The 22,592-nt window shown below is 45.6% G+C and overlaps 1 protein-coding gene across 3 annotated transcripts in view; it reads left to right on the forward strand.

Annotated features, from left to right (window-relative positions):
- ryr3 (ryanodine receptor 3) overlaps positions 1-22,592 on the forward strand; it is a 371,169-nt gene that overhangs the window by 166,747 nt on the left and 181,830 nt on the right. For all 3 annotated transcript variants that reach the window (XM_078233298.1, XM_078233296.1, XM_078233297.1), the window contains 6 exons: positions 123-260; positions 3,743-4,016; positions 7,017-7,131; positions 9,611-9,743; positions 11,034-11,137; positions 14,701-14,836. In XM_078233298.1, the coding sequence (XP_078089424.1) occupies positions 123-260; positions 3,743-4,016; positions 7,017-7,131; positions 9,611-9,743; positions 11,034-11,137; positions 14,701-14,836 (900 nt within the window). The remainder of the gene's footprint in view (positions 1-122; positions 261-3,742; positions 4,017-7,016; positions 7,132-9,610; positions 9,744-11,033; positions 11,138-14,700; positions 14,837-22,592) is intronic.

Consider the following 22,592-nt stretch of genomic DNA (forward strand, 5'->3'; position numbering starts at 1 on the left):
CCCCTGTTTTCCGAACCACCTTGTCTACCTGTCCTGCTGTCTTCAGGGATCATTGGACATGGATGCCAAGGTCCCTCTGGTCCTCTGTACTTCCTGGCGTCTAATTTTAATTCTAATTTTAGGAATTCCGTATGAAGAAGAGGAGGAAGAAGAAAAGGATGAGTCTCTGATGGGGAAGTTACTTTATCTCATCCATAAAATCAAAGGAAAGCCAAAGAAAGTAGAGGAGAAACCGAATGAAGAAGAAGAAAAAGCCCCCAGTAAGTGCCAACATTGGTGATTGAAATAATAACATGAATTTTAACCGGGGGTCAATGAATTTCCAAGTATTTTCTTCAGAGGAGCAGCAGCCCAGTTAATTCCAATAAGATTTTTTTAAAAATTACACTGCATTGAATAAATGAACCATATGAATTAACGAAAGTTTGCTGAAGATTTGGAAAGCCAATTTGACTGTTTGACAATCAATAATTTTCAAGATTTTCCAGTTATTCAGAAATCTGTTGAAGTTCTTGCAACATTACAGAGAATCATAGAATCCCTACAGACTTTTCAATGGACCTACCTCGCATTAAGTTGATCTTTCTCTACACCCTAGCTATGACTGTAACACTACATTCTGCACTCTCTCCTTTCCTTCTCTACGAATGGTATGTTTTGTCTGTATAGCGCGCAAGAAACAATACTTTTCACTGTATGCTAATACATGTGACAATAATAAATCAAATCAGTGCAGAAGGAGGCCATTTGGCCCATCGAGCCTGCACCAACAATAATCCCACACAGGCCCTATCCCCCTAACCCTATGTATTTATCCTAGCTAGTCACTCAGAGGCAATTTAGGGGCAATCCATCTAACCCCCACATCTTTGGACTGTGGGAGGAAAACGGAGCACCTGGAGGAAACCCATACAGACACTGGGAGAATGTGCAGACCCAATACCTGGCGCTGTGAAGCAGCAGTGCTAATCATTGTGCCGCCAACATCCAGGGATTACTTTATTGATCAGCTTTTCTTACTTTCTTACTGACTGCTGAATGAGAGACTGTCCTTCACAAATGAAATTCTGTACGACTTAATGAGACACGGCATAAATTGTTTTTCTGACTGTGACAATTCCAAACCCTATCCATCCAGCCAGCCGCTGCCACTGGTTGATGCTACATCACGGCAGGGCGGCACAGTGGTCAGCACTGCTGCCTCACAGCGCCAGGGACCCGGATTCCATTCCGGCCCTGGGTGACTGTCTGTGTGGAGTTTGCACGTTTTCCCCGGGTCTGTGTGGGTTTCCTCCGGGTGCTCCGGTTTTCTCCCACAGTCCAAAGGTCACATGAGGCCAGAATTGAACCCAGGTCCCTGGCGCTGTGAGGCAGCAGAGCTAACCACTGTGCCACGTGCCACCTATGACACATGTGTGTCATGGTGTTATAGTGCTCAGAGTGCACATGCAAGATATAACTTCTCATCTTTGTTAGCAAAAAAGAGGAATTAATTAATTAATTAGGATGGCACAGTGGTTAGCCAGGGACGCGGGTTCGATCCCAGCCTTGGGTCACTGTCTGTATGGAGTTTGCACATTCTCCTCGTGTCTGCGTGGGTTTCCTCCGGGTGCTCCGGTTTCCTCCCACAGTCCAAAGATGTGTGGATTAGGTTGATTGGCCGTGCTATATTGAGCCTAGCTTCAGGGGGATTAGCAGGGTAAATATGTGGGGTTACGTGAATAGGGCCTGGGTGGGATTGTGGTCAGTACAGACTCGATGGGCCAAATGGCTTCCTTCTGTGGGGATTTTATGATTCTTCAGGAAAAATGCTAACTTTCATGATTTTCTATCAAATCTTTTTTAAATTGCCGGTATTGACTCCATTTGAAGTCAAACTGCAAAAGTCCGTGTTCGCCTTGGGGTGCGATGCCTGCAATCCCTGAGGGTTCCACCCCATGCTGCGATGGTTAACATTTACTCCTGTTCACACAACAACATCAATCTCCCAGTGTGAAGTCCCGAATGTCGGTGTGTAATCTACCCTTTGAGGGTGGACATGTACAGCTGACTCTGCAGGGCGTTGTGCTGATTAGATTTGCAGCTGAATTTTGCATAGTGGTGTTTTTATTTTACAGACAGTGTTGAATAATACTTTATAGAATCAACAAAACCTGAATGGTTAATAGGGCCACGATCTCTCCATTGGAGTGTGACAAATCACTGTCGGGCACCTTGTGTCCTTAAAGGGTCAGATCTTTGGGGGTGTTGGGGGTTGAGAGAGGGGTGGTGGAATGAATGGCGGGTTTGGTTAAAGGTCATGGAGGGGTGAGAGAGTCAGATGTCAAGAAGATGCGAGGGTCGGGGGTGGGTGGGGGTCAGAGGTCAGAGTGATTGGGGGTCGGAGGCCGTGGGGGAGGCAGGGGGTTGGAAGTTGGGATGGGGGTGGAGAGTCAGAGGCTGGGTAGGGGTCGGAGTTCATGGGGAGGCGGTGTCGGAGGTCCGGGGTGAGGATTGCAGGTTGCGAGCGGGGGTCAGAGGTTGTGGGAGGTTCGGGGTAGTGGTTGGAAGTTGTGCTGTGGGGTTCGAAGGTCGGGTTGAGAGGTGTCAGAAATCATGGGGGAGGTGGGGCTTGAGGGGTCCGGAGTTTGGAAGTTGGGTTGGGGAAATCCGAGGTCGAGGTGGGAAAGTCGATGGGCGGTGCGGGGAGTCGGAGATCACTGTTTGTGGGGGGGTGGGGGGGGTGCGGTAAGGCATCTGGGTGGGGGTCGGGGTGTGCGAGTCAGAGGCCAGGGTGTTGGGCTGGGGAAATCTAGCAGCTTCCAACTCTTTTTGTGGTGTCTGCTTGCTCTGAGTCAACACCCAGGCCTAACCAATCAAATGCTGTAAGCATAGACCAGTTACCAGACTGACATAATCAAACGCAGCAGGTTTTTTCGAATCATTGAACACTGCGACTCAGACCTATTCTGGAATTGGTCCTTCAGCTCCTGCTATCCATCAGTAATAGAAGGATTGAAGATTAAAGTCATGCACTTCGGAATTCTCTTCCTAATTCCCTCCATTTATTAATATCTCTTTCCATCTTTAAAAGGCGGATTAAAACATATCCTTTAACCAATGGACACCTCTTACAAACTGTCGTCATAGAGGTTTACAGCATGGAAATAGGCCCCTCGGCCCAACTTGTCTATGCCGCCCTTTTTTTTAACCCCTAAGCTAGTCCCAATTGCCCGCATTTGGCCCATGTCCCTCTATACCCATCTTACCCATGAAACTGTCTAAATACTTTTTAAAAGACAAAATTGTAACCGCCTCTATTACTACCTCTGGCAGCTTGTTCCAGGCACTCACAACCCTCTGTGTGAAAAAATTGCCCCTCTGGACCCTTTTGTATCTCTCCCCTCTCACCTTAAACCTATGCCCTCTAGTTTTAGACTCCCCTATCTTTGGGAAAAATGTTGACTATCTAGCTGATCTATGCCCCTCATTATTTTATAGACCTCTATAAGATCACCCCTCAGTCTCCTATGCTCCAGAGAAAAAAGTCCCAATCTATCCACCCTCTCCTTATAACTTAAACCATCAAGTCCCGGCAGCATCCTAGTAAATCTTTTCTGCACTCTTTCTAGTTTAATAATATCGTGTGTCACAATTGAGGCCTCTTTTTATTTTGTGAAGAGTTTTGCGACATGAATGTCGCGGTCATAGTCGGAATGACTTTTGTGTGTATGACATTATTACGCATTTGTCTCTATTTCAGCCAACCTGACACAGCTGATCTCACAGACCATGGTACACTGGTCTCAGGAGTCGTACCTTCAGGATCCGGAACTGATTAAAACCATGTTTAGTCTGTTGCGGCGGCAGTACGATGCGATTGGTGAGCTGCTCCAAGCCATGCGGAAAGCGTATACCATCAGTGCAGCCTCCGTCCAGGAAACGGTCAGTCTCCTGGTCTCCCTTGGCCGAATACGATCCCTGCTCAGTGTGAGAATGGGCAGGGAAGAAGAAACACTTATGATTCGTGGATTAGGGTATGGATATTATACATGTTTTTTAATTGGCTGCTATAGTTTGAAATGCCCGCTATTTTAAAACATCAATCATTGAATCTTACAGTGCAGAAGAGGCCCTTCAGCCCATTGAGTCTGTACTGGCATGTGAGAAAACCTGAACTCCCACTTGCCAGCACTTGGCCCATAGCCCTGAATGTTATGGCGTGCCTAATGCTCATCCAGGTAATTTTAAAGGATGTGAGGCATCCCGTCTCCACCACCCTCCCAGGCAGCGCATTCCAGAGCGTCACCACCCTCTGAGTAAAAAGGTTTTGCCTCACATCTCCCAAAACAGAAATGTTTCGTAAGATTACATTTTGCTGCAAAGCCGCTCCCAAATTAATATTGCTTCGGAATCCTGATTTCCCTCTTAAGGAAATGTCGGACTCTAAAGCGCAGAGCTGTAAAGGATGAGCATTGGCAGAGAGGTATACGTTAGGTCACTGAGAGAGCTCTTCCTCATGGCTCAGCAAGGAGATCTTGTCAGTACCTGAATCACAGAGAACCCACGTCTGATATCTGGTCTATTTTGATACCTGCTTGCTGAGGGTTGTGAATCTTTGGAATTCTCTACGCCAGAGGGCTGTGGAAGCTCAGTCACTGAAAATGTCCACTCACCTGATGAAGGAGCAACGCTCCGAAAGCTTGTGATTCCAAATAAACCTGTTGGACTTTGACCTGGTGTTGTGAGACTTCTTACTGTGCCCACCCCAATCCAACGCCGGCATCTCCACATCATGAATATATTTAAAGCAGAGATTGATCGATTTCCGATGAACAATAGCATAAAGATTTATGGGATTAGTGGGTGTAAAACGCAAGTATCCAATCAGCCATGCTCATATTACAAGGCGCGATGGGCTGAATGGCCTTCTCCTGGTCCTATGTTTCTATTGCAAGTTAACCGATGTCAGCTGAGAGAGTGCTACAATTGGTCTAATCTTCATTGAGTTAAGGAAGGACAGAACTGATCCGTCTCTGACTCCTGATCACTATGCAGTGCGCCAGGAGGATAAATGAGGATCGATTCTGACCATACTGTTTGGTCAACTAGAGGGCAAGCTGAAGGTAATCTCTTGGGTGAGGTCCAAGAGGAATGCTGGCTACCATCCTCCATAGCGAATGGGGTAAAGTGAGAGAATTGGTGACAAAAGGAAAATCAGTTTTAGCTTTAAATAAAATCTTACTTCAGGTGAATCACAGCTCAGTTATGTCCTCCAGTGCTAATTTCAGTTACAACCAATTTAAGCCAAGCTTGTAACATAGAAACATAGAAGATAGGAGCAGGAGGAGGCCATTCGGCCCTTCGGGTCTGCTCCACCATTCACCACGATCATGATTGATCATCCAACTCAATAACCTAATCCTGCTTTCTCCCCATAACCTTTGATCCCATTTGCTCCAAGTGCTATATCCAGCCGCCTCTTGAATACATTCAATGTTTTGGCATCAACTACTTCCTGTGGTAATGAATTCCACAGGCTCACCACTCTTTGGGTGAAGAAATGTCTCCTCACCTCCATCCTAAATGGTCTGCCCTAATCCTCAGACCGTGACCCCTGGTTCTGGACTCCCCCACCCACTGGGAACATCCTTCCTGCATCTACCCTGTCTAGTCCTGTTAGAATTTTAGAAGTCTCTATGAGATTCCCCCGTCATTCGTCTGAACTCCAGCAAAACAATCCTAACCTAGTCAATCTCTCCTCATATATCATCCCCAGAATCAGCCTGGTAAACCTTCGCTGCACTCCCTCGAGAGCAAGAACATCCTTCTTCAGAAAAGGAGACCAAAACCGCGCACAATATTCTAGCTGTGGCCTCACCAAGGCCCTGTATGAAACATCCCTGCTCCTGTACTCAAACTATGTTCATAGCTCCTTGAAAGTGGAGTCACAGGTGGACAGAGTGGTGAAGAAGGCATTCGGCATGCTTGGTTTCATCGGTCAGAACTTTGAATACAGGAGTTGGGACGTCTTGTTGAAGTTGTACAAGACATTGGTAAGGCCACACTTGGAATACTGTGTGCAATTCTGGTCACCCTATTATAGAAAGGATATTATTAAACTAGAAAGAGTGCAGAAAAGATTTACTAGGATACGACCAGGACTTGATGGATTGAGTTATGAGAGGCTGGATAGACTGGGACTTTTTTCTCTGGAGCGTAGGAGGCTGAGAGGTGATCTTATAGAGGTCTATAAAATAATGAGGGACACAGATCAGGTAGATAGTCAATATCTTTTCCCAAAGGTAGGGGAGTCTAAAACTACAGGGCATAGGTTTAAGGTGAGAGGGGAGAGATACAAAAGTGTCCAGAGGGGCACTTTTTTCACACAGAGGGTGGTGAGTGTCTGGAACAAGCTGCCAGAGGTAGTAGTAGAGGCGGGTACAATTTTGTCTTTTAAAAAGCATTTAGATAGTTACATGGGTAAGATGGGTATAGAGGGATATGGGCCAAATGCGGGCAATTGGGATTAGTTTAGGGGTTTTAAAAAAGAAAGGGCGGCATGGACAAGTTGGGCCGAAGAGCCTGTTTCCATGATGTAAACCTCTATGACTCTGTGACCTCTCGCAATGAAGGCCAACATACCATTTGCCTTCTTTACCGCCTGCTGCACCTGCATGCAGGAGACCAAAACTACACACTGCACATACTAATGTACATTTGATAGAAGTTACATATTTTCATACTCAAGGACCCATTCCTTGCAAACAAAGTAAGCATATCCAACCCTTTCGCTTTTCTTGAATTAAGAGCTCGGAGAGCATATTGTTTCCCATTGTTTTCGCCGTGGTGGCACCTTGACCAATCAAAGTCAGCTTGCCAACCAATCAGCACCTCTTTTCTCTGTAGCACCACTTGTTGTGATAGTTTGAAATTTGGTATTCTTGCATGTGTCCTGATGAGTGCCTGGTGAAAAGTTTCGACAGCACATCTCTCTTTTCAACTATTGCCGTCTTGTGTTATTTTTTCTTCTTCAGGGATATCATGAACAACAAAGTATTCTATCAACATCCCAATTTAATGAGAGTGTTGGGTATGCATGAGACAGTGATGGATGTCATGGTGAATGTGCTTGGAGGGAACAAGTCACAGGTACTTTGCACATTACAGATAAATTACTTTACAGAATTGAAATCTCCTTCAAGAAATGTTATCTGGACACTCATTATCTGTGGTTTGTTTGTTATTGTCTTAGTGACAAAATATGAAAATCTGTCTGATAGCCACTTACCTATTCACACGGCCAATAAGTCTAAGAAAAGTGACTGATGGAATTTGGAACTTGGGGCCCGATTTTAAGTCTGTGTAATTGAACGGGTTTTGGGGGAGTTAAAAATCTTGCCCTTACAGTGAGTCATGCTGTTTGTTCTTTAACAATTACTGCCCATGTAATGACCGCAACGAGGCCCATGAAGTTGGCCTCTTGGAGTATGAGTTCCCTGATTGAGGTAATGATTGCCTGCCCAATCAGGGAGCCTCACCATGGGAGTGCCAGGGCTACTGACATTCCGGATTCTGACTGTGTACCTGAAGCACTCTTAGGAGTGGAATTGAGTTTGTAAATAAAGGGAAGCTGGTGAAGGGACACTGGCCTCTTGAGGAGTTACTTCAGCCCCTTTCCCCACTTATTGGACAGAATTTAGGTGTGTTTGTTCAGGACCTGACTTCAGGTCACATGTGGGAAACAGTCAGCTGGCAGTGATTTTGCCCGAATTGGCAATAAGTGGCAAGAAAGCAGCCTTGCCAATGGGGAGATGGTGCCATAGTGGTATTGTCACTGGGCTGGTAAGGGTAAAGCTCTGGGGACCTGGGTTCAAATCCCATTACAACAGGTGGTGAAATTTGAATCCAATAAACAATAGCCGTTAATGGGTCACTTAATGGCCATTATTCTTCTCTTGGCCGCAAACATACCAATCATGCACAAGAATTGGTGAAACAATAGTGTGGGTTCTTTATTTGAAGATAAGATGACATATAGATAGAGCTGACTAGATTCACCCTTTCTGCTTTCTGTCCCTTACCCACCTTCCTTACTGTAAATGCTCATTGCATGTGGCAGTTGAGTTTGCCTAAAGGACACAGCATGTCATTAGGATCATGAAACTAAATGTGTGACTTCCCCCTATTAAATGTTTCTGAGGAAATGGAATGTTGCTGGAGCTAAGCTCAAGTCCCAATGTTGGCAAGTATCTTCAATTGAGCTGGTCATCTGCTGGAGAGAAGATAAGCTGGTTAGGGTATATCGTGATCTTGCTCAATTATGTAACGTGGGAGATAGTGGGGGAAAAAAGTATTAAAAAATCAGGAGGAATGTGAAACAGGTTGTTGATTTACTCCCTCACATTTTATACTCGTTGTACAAAGCCAAAATCTACCCCATTAAAAGAGGAAGGTCTCTTCCTGAACTCTTGGGGTGGGATTTTCCAGTCGCACTCCCCCCTCCCCCCCCACCTCCCCCCCCCCCCCCCCCCCCCTCCCGACCCTTCCCCCCACCCCTCCACCCCTGACCCCAAGGCTGGAAATTCCCACCTGAGGTAAACAGTCCATGTCCCGCCTGCTATGATTCCCGTGGCAGGCGGGATGGGAAAATTCTACCCTTGGTTAACTGTCATTCGTCCTTGGTAGGGTGAAGATTTAAAAGAGGTATAACTCAGTCCAAAATTTATCACAAAGAATATTAAACAAATGGATCCTGCATTATTTGAGTGGCACGGTAGCACAGTGGTTAGCACTGCTGCTTCACAGCTCCAGTGACCTGGGTTCGATTCCCGGCTTGGGTCACCGTCTGTGTGGAGTTTGCACATTCTCCTCGCGTCTGCGTGGGTTTCCCCCGGGTGTCTGGTTTCCTCCCACAGTCCAAAGATGTGCGGGTTAGGTTGATTGGCCATGCTAAATTGCCCCTTACTGTCCTGAGATGCGTAGGTTAGAGGGATTAGCAGGTAAATGTGTAGGGATATGGGGGTAGGACCTGCGTGGGATTGTGGTCAATGCAGACTTGATGGGCCAGATGGCCCCTTTCTGCACTGTAGGGTTTCTATAATTCTACGATTTGGCCACCTTCTTTCCAATTTGGGTTTTGCAAGCTTTTTTAAATTCATTTATGGGACATGGGCATCACTGGCTGGTCAGCATTTATTGCCCATCGTTAGTTGCCCTTGAAGGGCAGTTGAGAGTCAATCATATTGCTGTGGCTCTGGAGTCACATGTAGGCCAGACCAGGTAAGGACGACAGATTTCCTTCCCTAAAGGACATTAGTGAACCAGATGGGTTTTTCCGACAATCGACAATGGATCATCAGTAAATTCCTAATTCCAGACATTTTTATTGAATTCAAATTCTACCATCTGCCGTGGCGGGATTCGAACCCGGGTCCCCAGAGCATTAGCTGAGTTTCTGGATTAATAATCTAGCAATAATGCCGCTCGGCTATTGCTTCCCCATAAAATGCATAAGTTTGCAATAGGGAACTTGTAATCTCTGCCTCAATGAAGGCCCAATTCCGGTCATTACTGTCTAAGTTGCTGTTAGGCTCAGCAATAACTCTGTCTTTTTTTTTGCTCTTTTTAGGAGATTGCTTTCCCTGAGATGGTGGCGAGCTGCTGTCGGTTTCTCTGCTACTTCTGCCGCATCAGCCGTCAGAATCAGAAGGCTATGTTTGATCATCTCAGTTACTTGCTGGAAAATAGCAGTGTTGGACTGGGTACCCACTCTAATTTTAGCCCATGATGTGAATAGATAGGTGTCGCAACGCTGATCTTGTGCTCGGAGATCAAGAGTAGACAAGATCTCTGGTTTCTGCCATTTGCTTTTACCAAGGACTAAGGCTGATTTTTTTTCTCCTCGCCTTTTGCAAAGCCAGTGGAGCCCAAATGCATTTTAGATTCCAAATTAGCACATGTGCCCCATAAAATGATTCCCAGATAACTTGATTTTGTACTGATACTTTATAGAAGTACCCACTGAGGCACGTGGCTTGAAAAGGTGTAGGGCCGGGTTTTCCAGCCTCGTTCGCCCCGACACCGGAAAATCCCGCTTGAGGTAACCGGACCTTTCCATGGTTCCCCTAATCCCCTCGTCCGCTCCGATTCCTGTGGCGGGCGGGCCGGTAAGATTCACCCCGTAATGTTTTCTTGATTATTTTTCTAATTTATTCCACTGATGTTTCACATGTATTGCAGCTTTCAAAGCAGATCATACTTTTCAGAACATGGGAATAGGAGCAAGAACAGCTCCTCCCCTTTCATTTTTATTTAACATGAGTGTTAGTTTAAGTGAAAATACAACATTATTGATATGAAGTAGAAAGAACTGAGAATGGTGCAGGGGGTAAATGATAGACAGCCTAAAGCTGCTTAATGAATTTAACAGCTTTCTAGTCACTTTTTATCTGCTGCGCTCCATTGGTAAACTTTGGAAAGGCTGCCCTCTATTGTATGATCAAACAAAATGCAAATAGGTTTCCCAGTGTGGGTGCCGGAGGTATGTTTATGTCACGTTGTTTGGCCATTTTCTGATGAGTTTGTTGCTGGCGGAACAATCTATGGCTGGATTCTCCAGTCTCGCCGGGGCTGGGATTCTCCAGTCTCGCCCGGGGCTGGGATTCTCCAGTCTCGCCCGGGGCCGGGATTCTCCAGTCTCGCCCGGGGCTGGAATTCTCCAATCTCGCACGCCCTGCCACCGCTGCCAGTGAGAACAGAGAATTTGGAACTCAGCGAAAACTCCATTCACTGAGGCGGGACCGGAGAATCCCAGCCACAGAAGAAGTTGGAGAATTCCAGCCCCGGGAAAGGTCGGAGAATCCTGGCCACGGGTGAAGAATCCCGGCCCCAGGCTCAGGTCGGAGAATCCCGGCCGTGGGGGGAGGTCAGAGAACCCTAGCTGCAGGGGGAGGTTGGAGAATCCCAGACGCGGGGGGAGGTTAGAGAATCCCAGGCGATTTTGGAGAATTCCGGCCTATATCAGAGTAAACCTATTTATTTTCCTCACACAGCATCACCCAGCATGCGAGGCTCTACCCCTTTGGATGTGGCAGCTGCCTCTGTAATGGACAACAATGAGCTTGCTCTGGACTTGCAGGAACCTGACTTGGATAAGGTAATGCTTCTGACACGGGGGAATGTTGTTCGTGTCCTGGTTCTGTCCTGGCGTGATGTGGGTGCATCCCGCCAGAAGTGTATTGTACGCATGGCACGACATTTCAACTACTTCCGGGTCTCACTGTAATGAAGCAAAGAATGAGTGCAAAAGATGGTGCATTATTGAGCACCTCAGGAAAAACATTGGGGAATCTGTGTGCGTTCATAGAATCATAAACTCCCTAAAGTGCAGAAAGAGCCCATTCGGCTCTTCGAGTCTAGACTGACTCTCTGACAGAGCATCTTACCCAGACTTTCCGCTGTCCCACACATTTACCACACTAATCCCATAAACCTACACTAAGGGGCAATTAAACATGGCCAATCCACCGAAGGTTTGGATTGTGGCATTTTTGCCACTTCAGCCCATACATTGGTGGGTAGGATGCCTACAAAAGCTTTGAAGAAATATTAATATTTACTTATTTATTGTGTGTCAACTTAACTGGTTTGAATTGGGACACTTTCTCTTAAGGCAATCTCTTGCTCAATTACTGGCATTGTTCCTCTACTTATTTATTTCATCTACCCCCGGTTGCCTACACCACAATCCAGTCTACTGTGCAAGGGCTGGGAACCATTAGCAAGTTCCTTAAACTACACTGCAATCTGTATTGGAGAGAGCTGGTAAGAGAGTAAAGTTATGCCGAGCAGTAGATGGAGGATAATGGAAAGTTAAGTGTGTGTATAAAGAATACTGGTAGAGGGATAAGAGAAGTTGGTTTGACTCCCTTTGTTCTGGGTACATGAAGCAGGTCTGTAATTAGGGCGGGGTGGGGAATTCCCATTCTGGGACGGTAAGTGGCTCAAGAAGGATCAAGTGGATGATTTCAGCAGCTGTAACCCACCTTAACAGTTGTGTGCTCTACATTACCAAGGTGACAACACTCAAGAAAACATAACTGGCCGTGAGCACTTCTGAGACATCCACAATTTGTGAAAGCTGAATTTCTTTTTTATTCATTAGTGGGACATGAGTGTCACTGGCTGGCCAGCATTTATTGTCCATCCCTAGTTGCCCTTGAGAAGGTGGTGGTGAGCTGCCTTCTTGAATCGCTGCAGCCCATGTGCTGTGGGTTGACCCACAATGCTGTTAGGGAGGGAATTCCAGGATTTTGACCCAGCGACTGCGAAGGAACGGCGATATATTTCCAAGTCAGGATGATGAGTGGCTTGGAGGGGAACTTGCAGGTGGTGGTGTTCCCATTTATCTGCTGCCATTGTCCTTCTAGATGGAAGCGGTCATGGGTTTGGAAGGTGTTGTCTAAGGATCTTTGGTGAATTGCTGCAGTGCATCTTGTAGATAGTACACAAACTGCTGCTACTGAGTATCGGTAATACAGAGATTGAATGTTTGTAGATGTGGTGTCAATCAAACGAGCTGCTTTGTCCTGGATGGTGTCGAGCTTCTTGAGTGCTGTTGGAGCTGCACCCATCCAGGCAAGTGGGGAGTATTCCATCACACTCCTGACTTGTGCCTTGTAGATGGTGGATAGACTTTGGGGAGTCAGAAGGTGAGTTACTCGCTGCGGTATTCCTAGCCTCTGACCTGGTCTTGTAGCCACTGTGTTTATGTAGTGAGTTTCTGGCCAATGGTAACCCCAAGGATGTTGATAGTGGGGAATTCAGTGATGTTACACCATATAAATGCATGCTTTTCCCTTCTGCCTCCAAATCACCCTGAGGAGATTGTTGATGGGATAGAAGATGGGGAGGGGGCAAGTGTTGAGGGCCATAGGTCACTCAAAATCACTACAGCCTCGATGAGGAAGAGTAACAGCATCCGACAGCAATCCCGAATGCAGCAAAGCGCTTATTTTGCTCAAAAGGTCAAAAGATGAGGCCCCATCTTGGCAATGCCAGCCTGGGCTTAAAAGGAACACCACCTAAGCATCAGTTCCAAAGTCAGTAAGTGTTAATGGGACACTTGATCCCTGAACCGTAGCCAGTGCCATTGTGGGAAATCTGAATGTAAAGACCACGGAAAGTCATTTGTTTATGTAAATTTAGGTTGCTGCAGCTTCCTCATGTGGTCACAGTGTGAAAAGCAGAAACTCCAGAGAGGAACCTCTGAGTGGTTAAAAAACAAACAAATAAAAATTACCCCCTGCTAGACACCCATTCCAGGCACTCTTTCAGAGTACAGACACGCTGAGTTTCAACTAATAGAACAGGCATTCGAACCAGGAATGGACCTTTTAGACCAAACTGCTTTACGTCAGCAGTGGTTAGCACTGCTGCCTCAAAGCGCCAGGGACCCGGGTTCGATTCCTGATTTGGGTCACTGTCTGTGTGGAGTCTGCACATTCTCCCCGTGTCTGCATATGTTTCCTCCGGGTGCTCCGGTTTCCTCCCACACTCCAAAAGATGTGCTGGTTAGGGTGCATTGGCCATGCTAAATTCTCCCTCAGTGTACCCGAACAGGCGCCCGAGTGTGGCGACTTGGGGATTTTCACAGTAACTTCATTGCACTGTTAATGTAAGCCTACTTGTGACACTAATAAATAAACTTTAAACTTTAAACTGCTGTTCTTTGCTAAGTGGGAAGATTTTTGAAAACTTTCAGGTATACATTTTGATAACTATCGCTTTCCAAACTAGTGAAGATTGTACGAATTAATCTGGGGATTTTATAATAAAAATCGTGAGCTCCCATATTCTCGGGATTCGATGATTTTTGATTTCTAAACTTAGACGGCTATCAGGAGAATTTAAAAATATGATAATGGCTAGAATGTTTGTGAAGAGGATATTTTATTTTATTTTTTCCATCAATTGTCCTACAAACAACATTATAATGACGCTGAAATTAGCATGAATGTGCAACTGTTTATCTTTAGTTTAATGGGAAATAATTTATTTATTCACTACTTATACTTCACTCATGGAACATATTATCCCCTCCTTAGCTACAAACCACAGTTAATGCATTGGTTATGCCAGTTTAGCTTCAAATGTGAACTAAAACCTCAAACAAAAACCTGAACAAATGTGTCTATATGTAAGTAATGATAGTGATTCTGGGAAGGACTTTGCTAAACACTGCTGCCTCACAGCGCCAGAGACCTCCTGGGTTCCATTCCAGCCTCGGGTCACTGTCTGTGTGGAATTTGCATGTTCTCCCTGTGTCTGCGTGGGTTTCCTCCGGGTGCTCTGGTTTTCTCCCACACTCCAAAGATGTGCGGGTTAGGTTGATTGGCCATGCTAAATTGACCCTTAGTGTCAGGGGGATTAGGTAAATGTGTGGGATTATGGTGAAAGGGCCTGGGTGAGATGGTGCAGGCTCAATGGGCTGAATGGCCTCCTTCTGCACCGTAGGGATTCTATGATTCTATTCTATGAAATGGATAACGTGAATTACTGGTAATTTCACTGTTTTGCCAGAGGTATTTGGGTTAAAAATGTGCATCTTTTAATGACTGTATCAGGTAGAAATGGGACTTTACAAACCCATGACTGAATGATGTAATTAAATGAATTGTTAATTTAAAAAATAAATAAAGCAATGTTTCCATTGGACAGGTTGTGACCTACCTGGCTGCCTGCGGTTTACAAAGCTGCCCCATGCTTGTGGCTAAGGGCTATCCTGATATTGGTTGGAATCCTATTGAAGGGGAACGTTATCTGCTTTTCTTACGATTTGCAGTGTTTGTTAATGGTAGGTTTGATTCTTCATTTATTGTCACATCTGTATGATCAATTTGGATTAATCACGGTAAAATGTTAAAACTCATGCAGAGACCTGGAATTTTTTAGACTTTGTGATTTTTCTGTTTTTTTATCTTCTTCCATTGTGTCTTCTCTCTCTTTTTCTTTCTGTCTCACACACTTTCTCGCTCATATTTCTCTTGACTTTTAAGAAAATGGTCTCCCATAGGTGCGACTTCCCAAGCACCGATGTCCCTTGTTTGCAGGTGATGCTGCTTCCGAAATAGGTACACCATTAAGAGGTGCATTGCCATGTTACAGTTCATCCAGGGAGTCCATGTTGCACTTGGTAACATGCACTTTTACATGCGTGATATAGTCTGGAGCAAAGGATAGCGATTGTAGGGGCTCCAACATCCGTCACGATGACGCAGTGGTGACCACTGCTGCCTCACAGCGCCAGGGACCCATGTTCGATTCCTGGCTTGGGTCACTGCCTGTGCGGAGTTTGCATGTTCCCCCCTGTGTCTGCATGGGTTTCCCCCAGTTTCCTCCCACAGTTTGAAAGACGTGTTGGTTAGATGAATTGGCCATGCTAAATTCTCCCTCAATGTACCCGAACAGGCGCTGGACTGTGGACTAGGGGATTTTCACAGTAACTTCATTGCAGTGTTAATCTACTTGTGACACTGATAAATGAATTTCAACTGTTAGAATCATCAAATCTCTACAGTGCAGAAGGAGGCCATTTGGCCCATCGAGTCTGAACTGACTCTGACAGAGTATCTTACCCAGGCCCTCTCCCCTGCCCTAGCCCTGTAATCCCATGCATTTAGCATGGCTAATTCATCTAACCTATACATCTTTAGATAATAAGGGCAGGATTTTATGGCCTGGCTCATCCCAAAACTGTAAAATCCTGCCCCAAGTCAATGGACCTTGTGGAACTAATAAATAAACAAAATGAACAATCCTTTCCATCTCCTGGCTGATCGGGGACCTCTCCCGCTCTTACTGTCAGCCATTGCCATGTGTTGTAAAGATTCTCAGGTTGATGCTGAACCTGTTTGAGCAGGTTGTGAACGCACCTACCTTAGACACCCAAGACCTGGAGTGGAACTGGAACCCGGAGCATTTCGCTTCAGAGGCAGGGACGTTACCCAATGCACGATAAGACAAAGGCACTCACGTGACCCACAAAAATGTCGACTATTGCCACCATTGGATCTGGAAGTTATTGACTTTATATCAGAGCGTGTCATCAACAACACGATGGCACAGTGGTTAGCGCTGCTGCCTCACAGCTCCAGGGACCCGGCATTGATTCAGGCTTTGGGTCACTGTGTGGAGTTTGCACCTTCTCCCCATGTCTGCGTGGGTTTCCTCCGGGTGCTCCGGTTTTCTCCCACATTCCAAAGATGTGCAGACCTGCCTCGGAAAAACAGCCAGCATAATTAAGGACCCCACGCACCCTGGACATTCTCTCTTCCACCTTTTTCCATTGGGAAAAAGATACAAAAGTCTGAGCTCACATACCAACCGACTCAAAAACAGCTTCTTCCCTGCTGCTGTCAGACTTTTGAATGGACCTACCTTGCAATAAATTGATCTTTCTCTAAACCCTAGCTATCATTGTAACACTGCATTCTGCACTCTCTCCTTTCCTTCTCTATGTAGTATGCTTTGTATAGTGTGCAAGAAACAATATTTTTCACTGTATACTAATATATGTGACAATAACAAGTCAAATTAAATCAAATCAAAGTTAGGCCATGCTAAATTACACCTTAGTGTCCCAAGATGTGTAAAATAGATGGATTAGCCATGGAAAATGTGTGGGGTTACGGGGATAGGGAAGGGGAGAGGGCCTGGGTAAGTTACTCTGTCAGAGAGTCAGTGTAGACTCAATGGGCCGAATGGCCTCTTCTACACTGTAGGGATTCTATGATTCTAACAACGAGAGAATTGTGTATTGCACTGTGGAAGAATTCCCTCAACAAAAACCTTTCTCTCCATCTTCACTTCGGTTTTTCTTGCTTTCTGTTCATTTCCCTGCTCCGTTGCTTTCTCTTTCAAACTCTGGCATCTTTCATTCCCCTTCCACCTCTCCCCAGATCTCTTCCCTGACTATACCTATTTCTTCAGTTTGTCTCTGTGACATCAATCGAGCAGTAGAGGGTACAGAATTGGCAATAAAAGCAAAGCGAGGCAATCGAGTTGGGCGGCAGAGGGAAGGCAGTAGGCCCGGGATTTGGGTAACCAGGGAAACGGCACAGGAAGGAGCAGATGTTGGACATCAACTGAGGTGATTCAAACACCTGAGGTGATTAAAACTAGAGGGCATAGGTTTAAGGTGAGAGGGGAGAGATACAAAAGTGTCCAGAGGGGCAATTTTTTCACAGAGGATGGTGAGTGTCTGGAATGAGCTGCCAGAGGTAGTATTAGAGGCGGGTACAATTTTGTCTTTTAAAAAGCATTTGGATAGTTCCATGGGTAAGATGGGTATAGAGGGATATGGGCCAAATGCGGGCAATTGAGATTTGCTTAGGGGTTTTTAAAAAAAGGGCGGCATGGACAAGTTGGGCCGAAGGGCCTGTTTCCATGCTGTAAACCTCTATGACTGTGACTCTATGACACTTGGACTTGTTCTCCTGTAGGGGGCAGTTCAACATCATGGACTCAAGCCAAACAGAGGGGAACCATCGCCTGCTGATAATTTTATTATTTAAAACAATTAAAATCACAGAATTTGTGGCAAGTACAGCTTCATTCATGAATTATAAATAAATTTAGTATTTTTTCTTTGGAACCTGTACTTTTATACGCAATATGGAAAATTATCCATATAATCATTAAATTGATCACAATAATAAACAAAATCTGCTTAAAAATTACTTCTTCTACCTAGGCAAATATCAGCTTAGCTTGGGCAACCTAATTAGCAATAAGATTACTGGACTAACCCTCCAGGAACATGAGTTCAAATCCCAACATTGCATTCATGAAATATAAATTCAACTAATTAGTGAAATGTAGAATTAAAAGCTACTGCCCGGAATGGTAGCTATGAAATGACCAGATTTTCAGAAGAAGACATCGGGTTTATGAATGAGTTTTGTCAAACAGGCAGGCAAAGGACCAGGGTGGCACAGTGGCACAGTGGTTAGCACTGTTGCCTCACAACGCCAGGGACCCGGGTTCAATTCCCGGCTTGGGTCACTGTCTGTGCGGAGTCTGCATGTTCTCCCTGTGTCTGCGTGGGTTCCCTCCGGAAGCTCCGGTTTCCTCCCACAATCCGAAAGATGTGCTGGTTAGGTGCATTGCCCATGCTAAATTCTCCCTCAGTGTACCCAGACAGAGTGTGATGATGAGAGGATTTTCACAGTAACTTCATCGCAGTGTTAATGTAAGCCTACTTGTGACACTGATAAATAAACTGTAAAGGCAGGAAAACTTTGCAATTTCTCTGAAGATCTGCAACCTGTAGGTGTGGAAATGGGATATTGTTGGAGGGAGGCTGCGTTAATTGTGTGCAGGCGGTGGGCATTCATGGGGGATTCACTTGAATTCCTATAAATGTTGACAGGAATTGTGGATGGTGGTGTAGGAGGCGTGTGCTTGTAATGTGCATCGCTAACTAAATATAAGTGTATGGAAAATCGGCATCAGTTCACTCGAATGATCCCCAGTATGGAGGGATTGTCTTGTGAGGAAAGGTTAAACAGGTTAGGACTCATATCATTGGAATTTAGAAGAATGGGAGGTGATCTCATTGAAACACATAGAATTCTTAACGGACTTGACAGAATAAATGCTGAGAGGATGTTTCCCCTCATGAGAGAGTCTAGGGCCAGAGGGCATTGCCTCAGAATAAAGGGGCATCAATTTAAGAGTGAGATGAGGAGGAATTTCTTCTCTCAGAGGGTTGTGAGTCTTTGGAACTCCTTGCCACAGGGAGCTGTGGGGGATCGAGTCCTTGTGTATATTGAAGGCTGAGATAGGTAGATTTTTGATCAGTAAGGGAATGAAGGGTTACGGAGAAAGGGCGGGATAGTGAGGTATGTCGGATCAGCCATTGCAATGTTGTGAACGAAGCCCAGTCCATCACTCAAACCAGCCTCCCATCCACTGACTCTGTCTACACTTCCCGCTGCCTCGGAAAAGCAGCCAGTATAATCAAGGACCCCACGCACCCCGGACATTCTCTCTTCCACCTTCTTCCGTCGGGAAAAAGATACAAAAGTCTGAGGTCACGTATCAACCAATTCAAAAACAGCTTCTTCCCTGCTGCTGTCAGACTTTTGAATGGACTTACCTCACACTAAGCTGATCTTTCTCTACACCCTAGCTGTGACTGTAACACTACATTCTGCACCCTCTCCTTTCCTTCTCTATGAACCGTATGCTTTATATAGCGCGCAAGAAACAATACTTTTCACTCTATCCCAATACATGTGACAATAATAAATCAAATGTAATAATCTCACGAAGACGTATTTTTCCACCGCCAGTGACCTGTTTATTTACAGTGGTGGTTGAGTGCTATTCAATGTTTGCAGCATGTGGATACGTTTTGGGTCCTTCGATTGCCGTCCTGAATGGAGCCAGCTGGTTTTAAATCCCCTGCTGCTCCTTCCCTATTGAGCGAGCCTCACTCACTTAATGGAGCCATAGAATCATACAGTGCAGAAAAGGTCCTTCAGCCCATTGAGTCTGCATCGACAATATTGAGCACCAAAGGCGCGCTAATCCCATTTTCCTGCACAGGAGAACTCGTACTCAATGAGGTCCACGGGAACTTGTACTCAATGATGATCCCCCGTAGCCATCAGAGCAGCCACGATCTTATTAAATGGTGGAACGGGCTCGAGGGGCCGAACTGCCTCCTGTTCCTATCTCTTATGGTCTGTCCTCTACCCACTGGCTTTCTGAATTATGTAAGAAGTTTAACAACACCAGGTTAAAGTCCAACAGGTTTATTTGGTAGCAAAAGCCACACAAGCTTTCGAGGCTCTGAGCCCCTTCTTCAGGTGAGTGGGAATTCTGTTCACAAACAGAACTTATAAGACACAGACTCAATTTACATGAATAATGGTTGGAATGCGAATACTTACAACTAATCCAGTCTTTAAGAAACAAAACAATGGGAGTGGAGAGAGCATCAAGACAGGCTAAAAAGATGTGTATTGTCTCCAGACAAGACAGCCAGTGAAACTCTGCAGGTCCACGCAACTGTGGGAGTTACAAATAGTGTGACATAAATTCTGATTCTAGGATCGCATGATAAAGACTCAGGAGGAAAAAAGCAGAAATATTTATGTGAAATAGTGTGACATAAACCCAATATCCCGGTTGAGGCCGTCCTTGTGTGTGCGGAACCTGGCTATCAGTTTCTGCTCAGCGACTCTGCGCTGTCGTGTGTCGCGAAGGCCGCCTTGGAGAACGCTTACCCGAATATCAGAGGCCGAATGCCCGTGACCGCTGAAGTGCTCCCCAACAGGAAGAGAACAGTCTTGCCTGGTGATTGTCGAGCGGTGTTCATTCATCCGTTGTCGCAGCGTCTGCATAGTTTCCCCAATGTACCATGCCTCGGGACATCCTTTCTTGCAGCGTATCAGGTAGACAACGTTGGCCGAGTTGCAAGAGTATGTACCGTGTACCTGGTGGATGGTGTTCTCACGTGAGATGATGGCATCCCCAACGCCGGCATCTCCACATCATTTCTGAATTATAACAGGAAGAGGCAGAATTTGGGGCAGGAACAAATTAAGCGTAGGTTTTTGGCCGTGGTTAGGTCTCCGTAGGATTTCCTGAGAGATGGAAGCTGGTCCCTGTGTTCATCCCTTTCAGTGGTGAAGAGGTGGGACTGGCCAGCTTCTGGCACCTTCTGGAACCCCTGTTGGTGGCACCACTTTTTCCACTGCATTTGACCCCAGCCATCCAGGACTTTGCCAGGACTTGAAGTGGGAAAACCTTTCCCTACAGATATAGGAATCACCACAGAATCCCTAGAGTACAGAAGGAGGCCCATCGAGCCTGCACAGACCATCCAGGCCCTATCCCTGTAACTCCACGTATTAACCCTGCTAATTCCCTTGACACGAGGGACAATTTAGCACGGCCAATCCACGTAATCCACACATCTTTAGACTGTAGGAGGAAACCGGAATACCCGGAGGAAACCCACGCAGACACGGGGAGAACGTGCAAACTCCACACGGACAGTGACCCGAGGCCGGAATTGAACCCAGGTCTCTGGCACTATGAGGCAGCAGTGCTAACCACTGTGCCACTGTGCCGCCAATGACACATCTGTGACATGATGTTATAGTGCTCAGAGCGCACATGGAAAATGTAACTTCTAATCTTTGTTGGTGAAGGAGAGGAATCTATTTTTTTTTATCTGTTTGGTGTTGGCTGGGCCAGCATTTAGTGCCCATCCCTTGAACCACATTGGGTTTGAAGCCATATGTGAGCCAGATCAGTTAAGAGTGGCAGATTTCCTTACTTAAAGGACATTAGTGAACCAGATGGGTTTTTCTGACAATTGACAATGGTTTCATGGTCATCAGTAGATTCTTAATTCCATATTATTAGTGGATTCAACTTTCAGCTATGGGATTTGAACCCAGGACCCCAGAGCATTACCCTGGGTCTCTGGATTACTAACACAGTTACCATACAACTATGCCACCACCTGGCTCCTGCCTCCCTGTCTGTTTGCTCCCATCACTTTCTGAACTTGTATCTTAAGGACCTTAGCTCTCTAGAAGAAGCGATCTCACCGCATGTTTATGCCACGCCCCCGCTGCAGAGAATTCGGAGAGTTTGGCAGCAAAGCCAAATCTCCATTCACTGCAGCGGGGTTGGAAAATCCAGCTGGCGTGAATGGTGGTAAGATTCCAGCCAGGACCTCTGTCCTCCTTTGCACCTCTTCCATTGTTGTCTTTAGTACAGCCATCGAAAAACTCTCCTCTCCCCTGTTTTCCCATTTTACTGTCCTTCCCAGGTATCGTATAACCTTCCAACCAATGCTGCAATCACAATGCATTTTCCCTTTAAGGAATGTCTGCAGTAATGCAGGTCTTCTCCTGAATTCCCACCCTCAGTTGGAGCACACAGCCAGTTAACAATGCGGTTAGCATTGAATGTTGCAATCACATTATTCAGCCGACAGCACAAGGCTGCTGTATCACACTTGTTATGAAGTTGCATATATAAGGGTAAAAATGTAGTGTTTGACAAATGTAAATATTGAAAGAAATGCTAAAAGCAAAAGAAAAGATCATATGGCATTGTCTCTTTAAAAAGCATGTGTTTTTGTGCTTGGATTTTTAAATTGAAGAAAGCAAGCTGCAGAAGCCAATTTTGCACCATTGTGTCAAAAGCCTCACAGTCAGAGTTCCAGCAAAGCAAAACAGGCTTTTGAATTGGACCAATTAGTTTAAAGCAAGCACTCAAAGGCACAGAACCAATTGAATTCAAATTTGAGTGTTGTTGACAGCCTCAAGCCACTCAAATTGCCAGAAAACAGTGAGGTAATTGTAGGTATTTAAATCTGGACAAGGGGAAATAACGGATAGAGTAATCTTGCCACCTCTTTAGTCAGAAGGAGGGAGAGGCGAGTCTCTCATATAGAATCCTGCAGGTTAATGTATGTCTTCATAATGCTTACCATCTGCAGTTGAAAAATAGATCAACTCAGAAGATGTTTCAGACCTGAAAAGCAAAGACCTTCAGTCTTCTAACAAGTGCCTGGTTGTATA

The sequence above is a fragment of the Mustelus asterias genome, chromosome 18, assembly GCF_964213995.1.
Source record: "Mustelus asterias chromosome 18, sMusAst1.hap1.1, whole genome shotgun sequence".
NCBI lineage: Eukaryota > Metazoa > Chordata > Chondrichthyes > Carcharhiniformes > Triakidae > Mustelus > Mustelus asterias.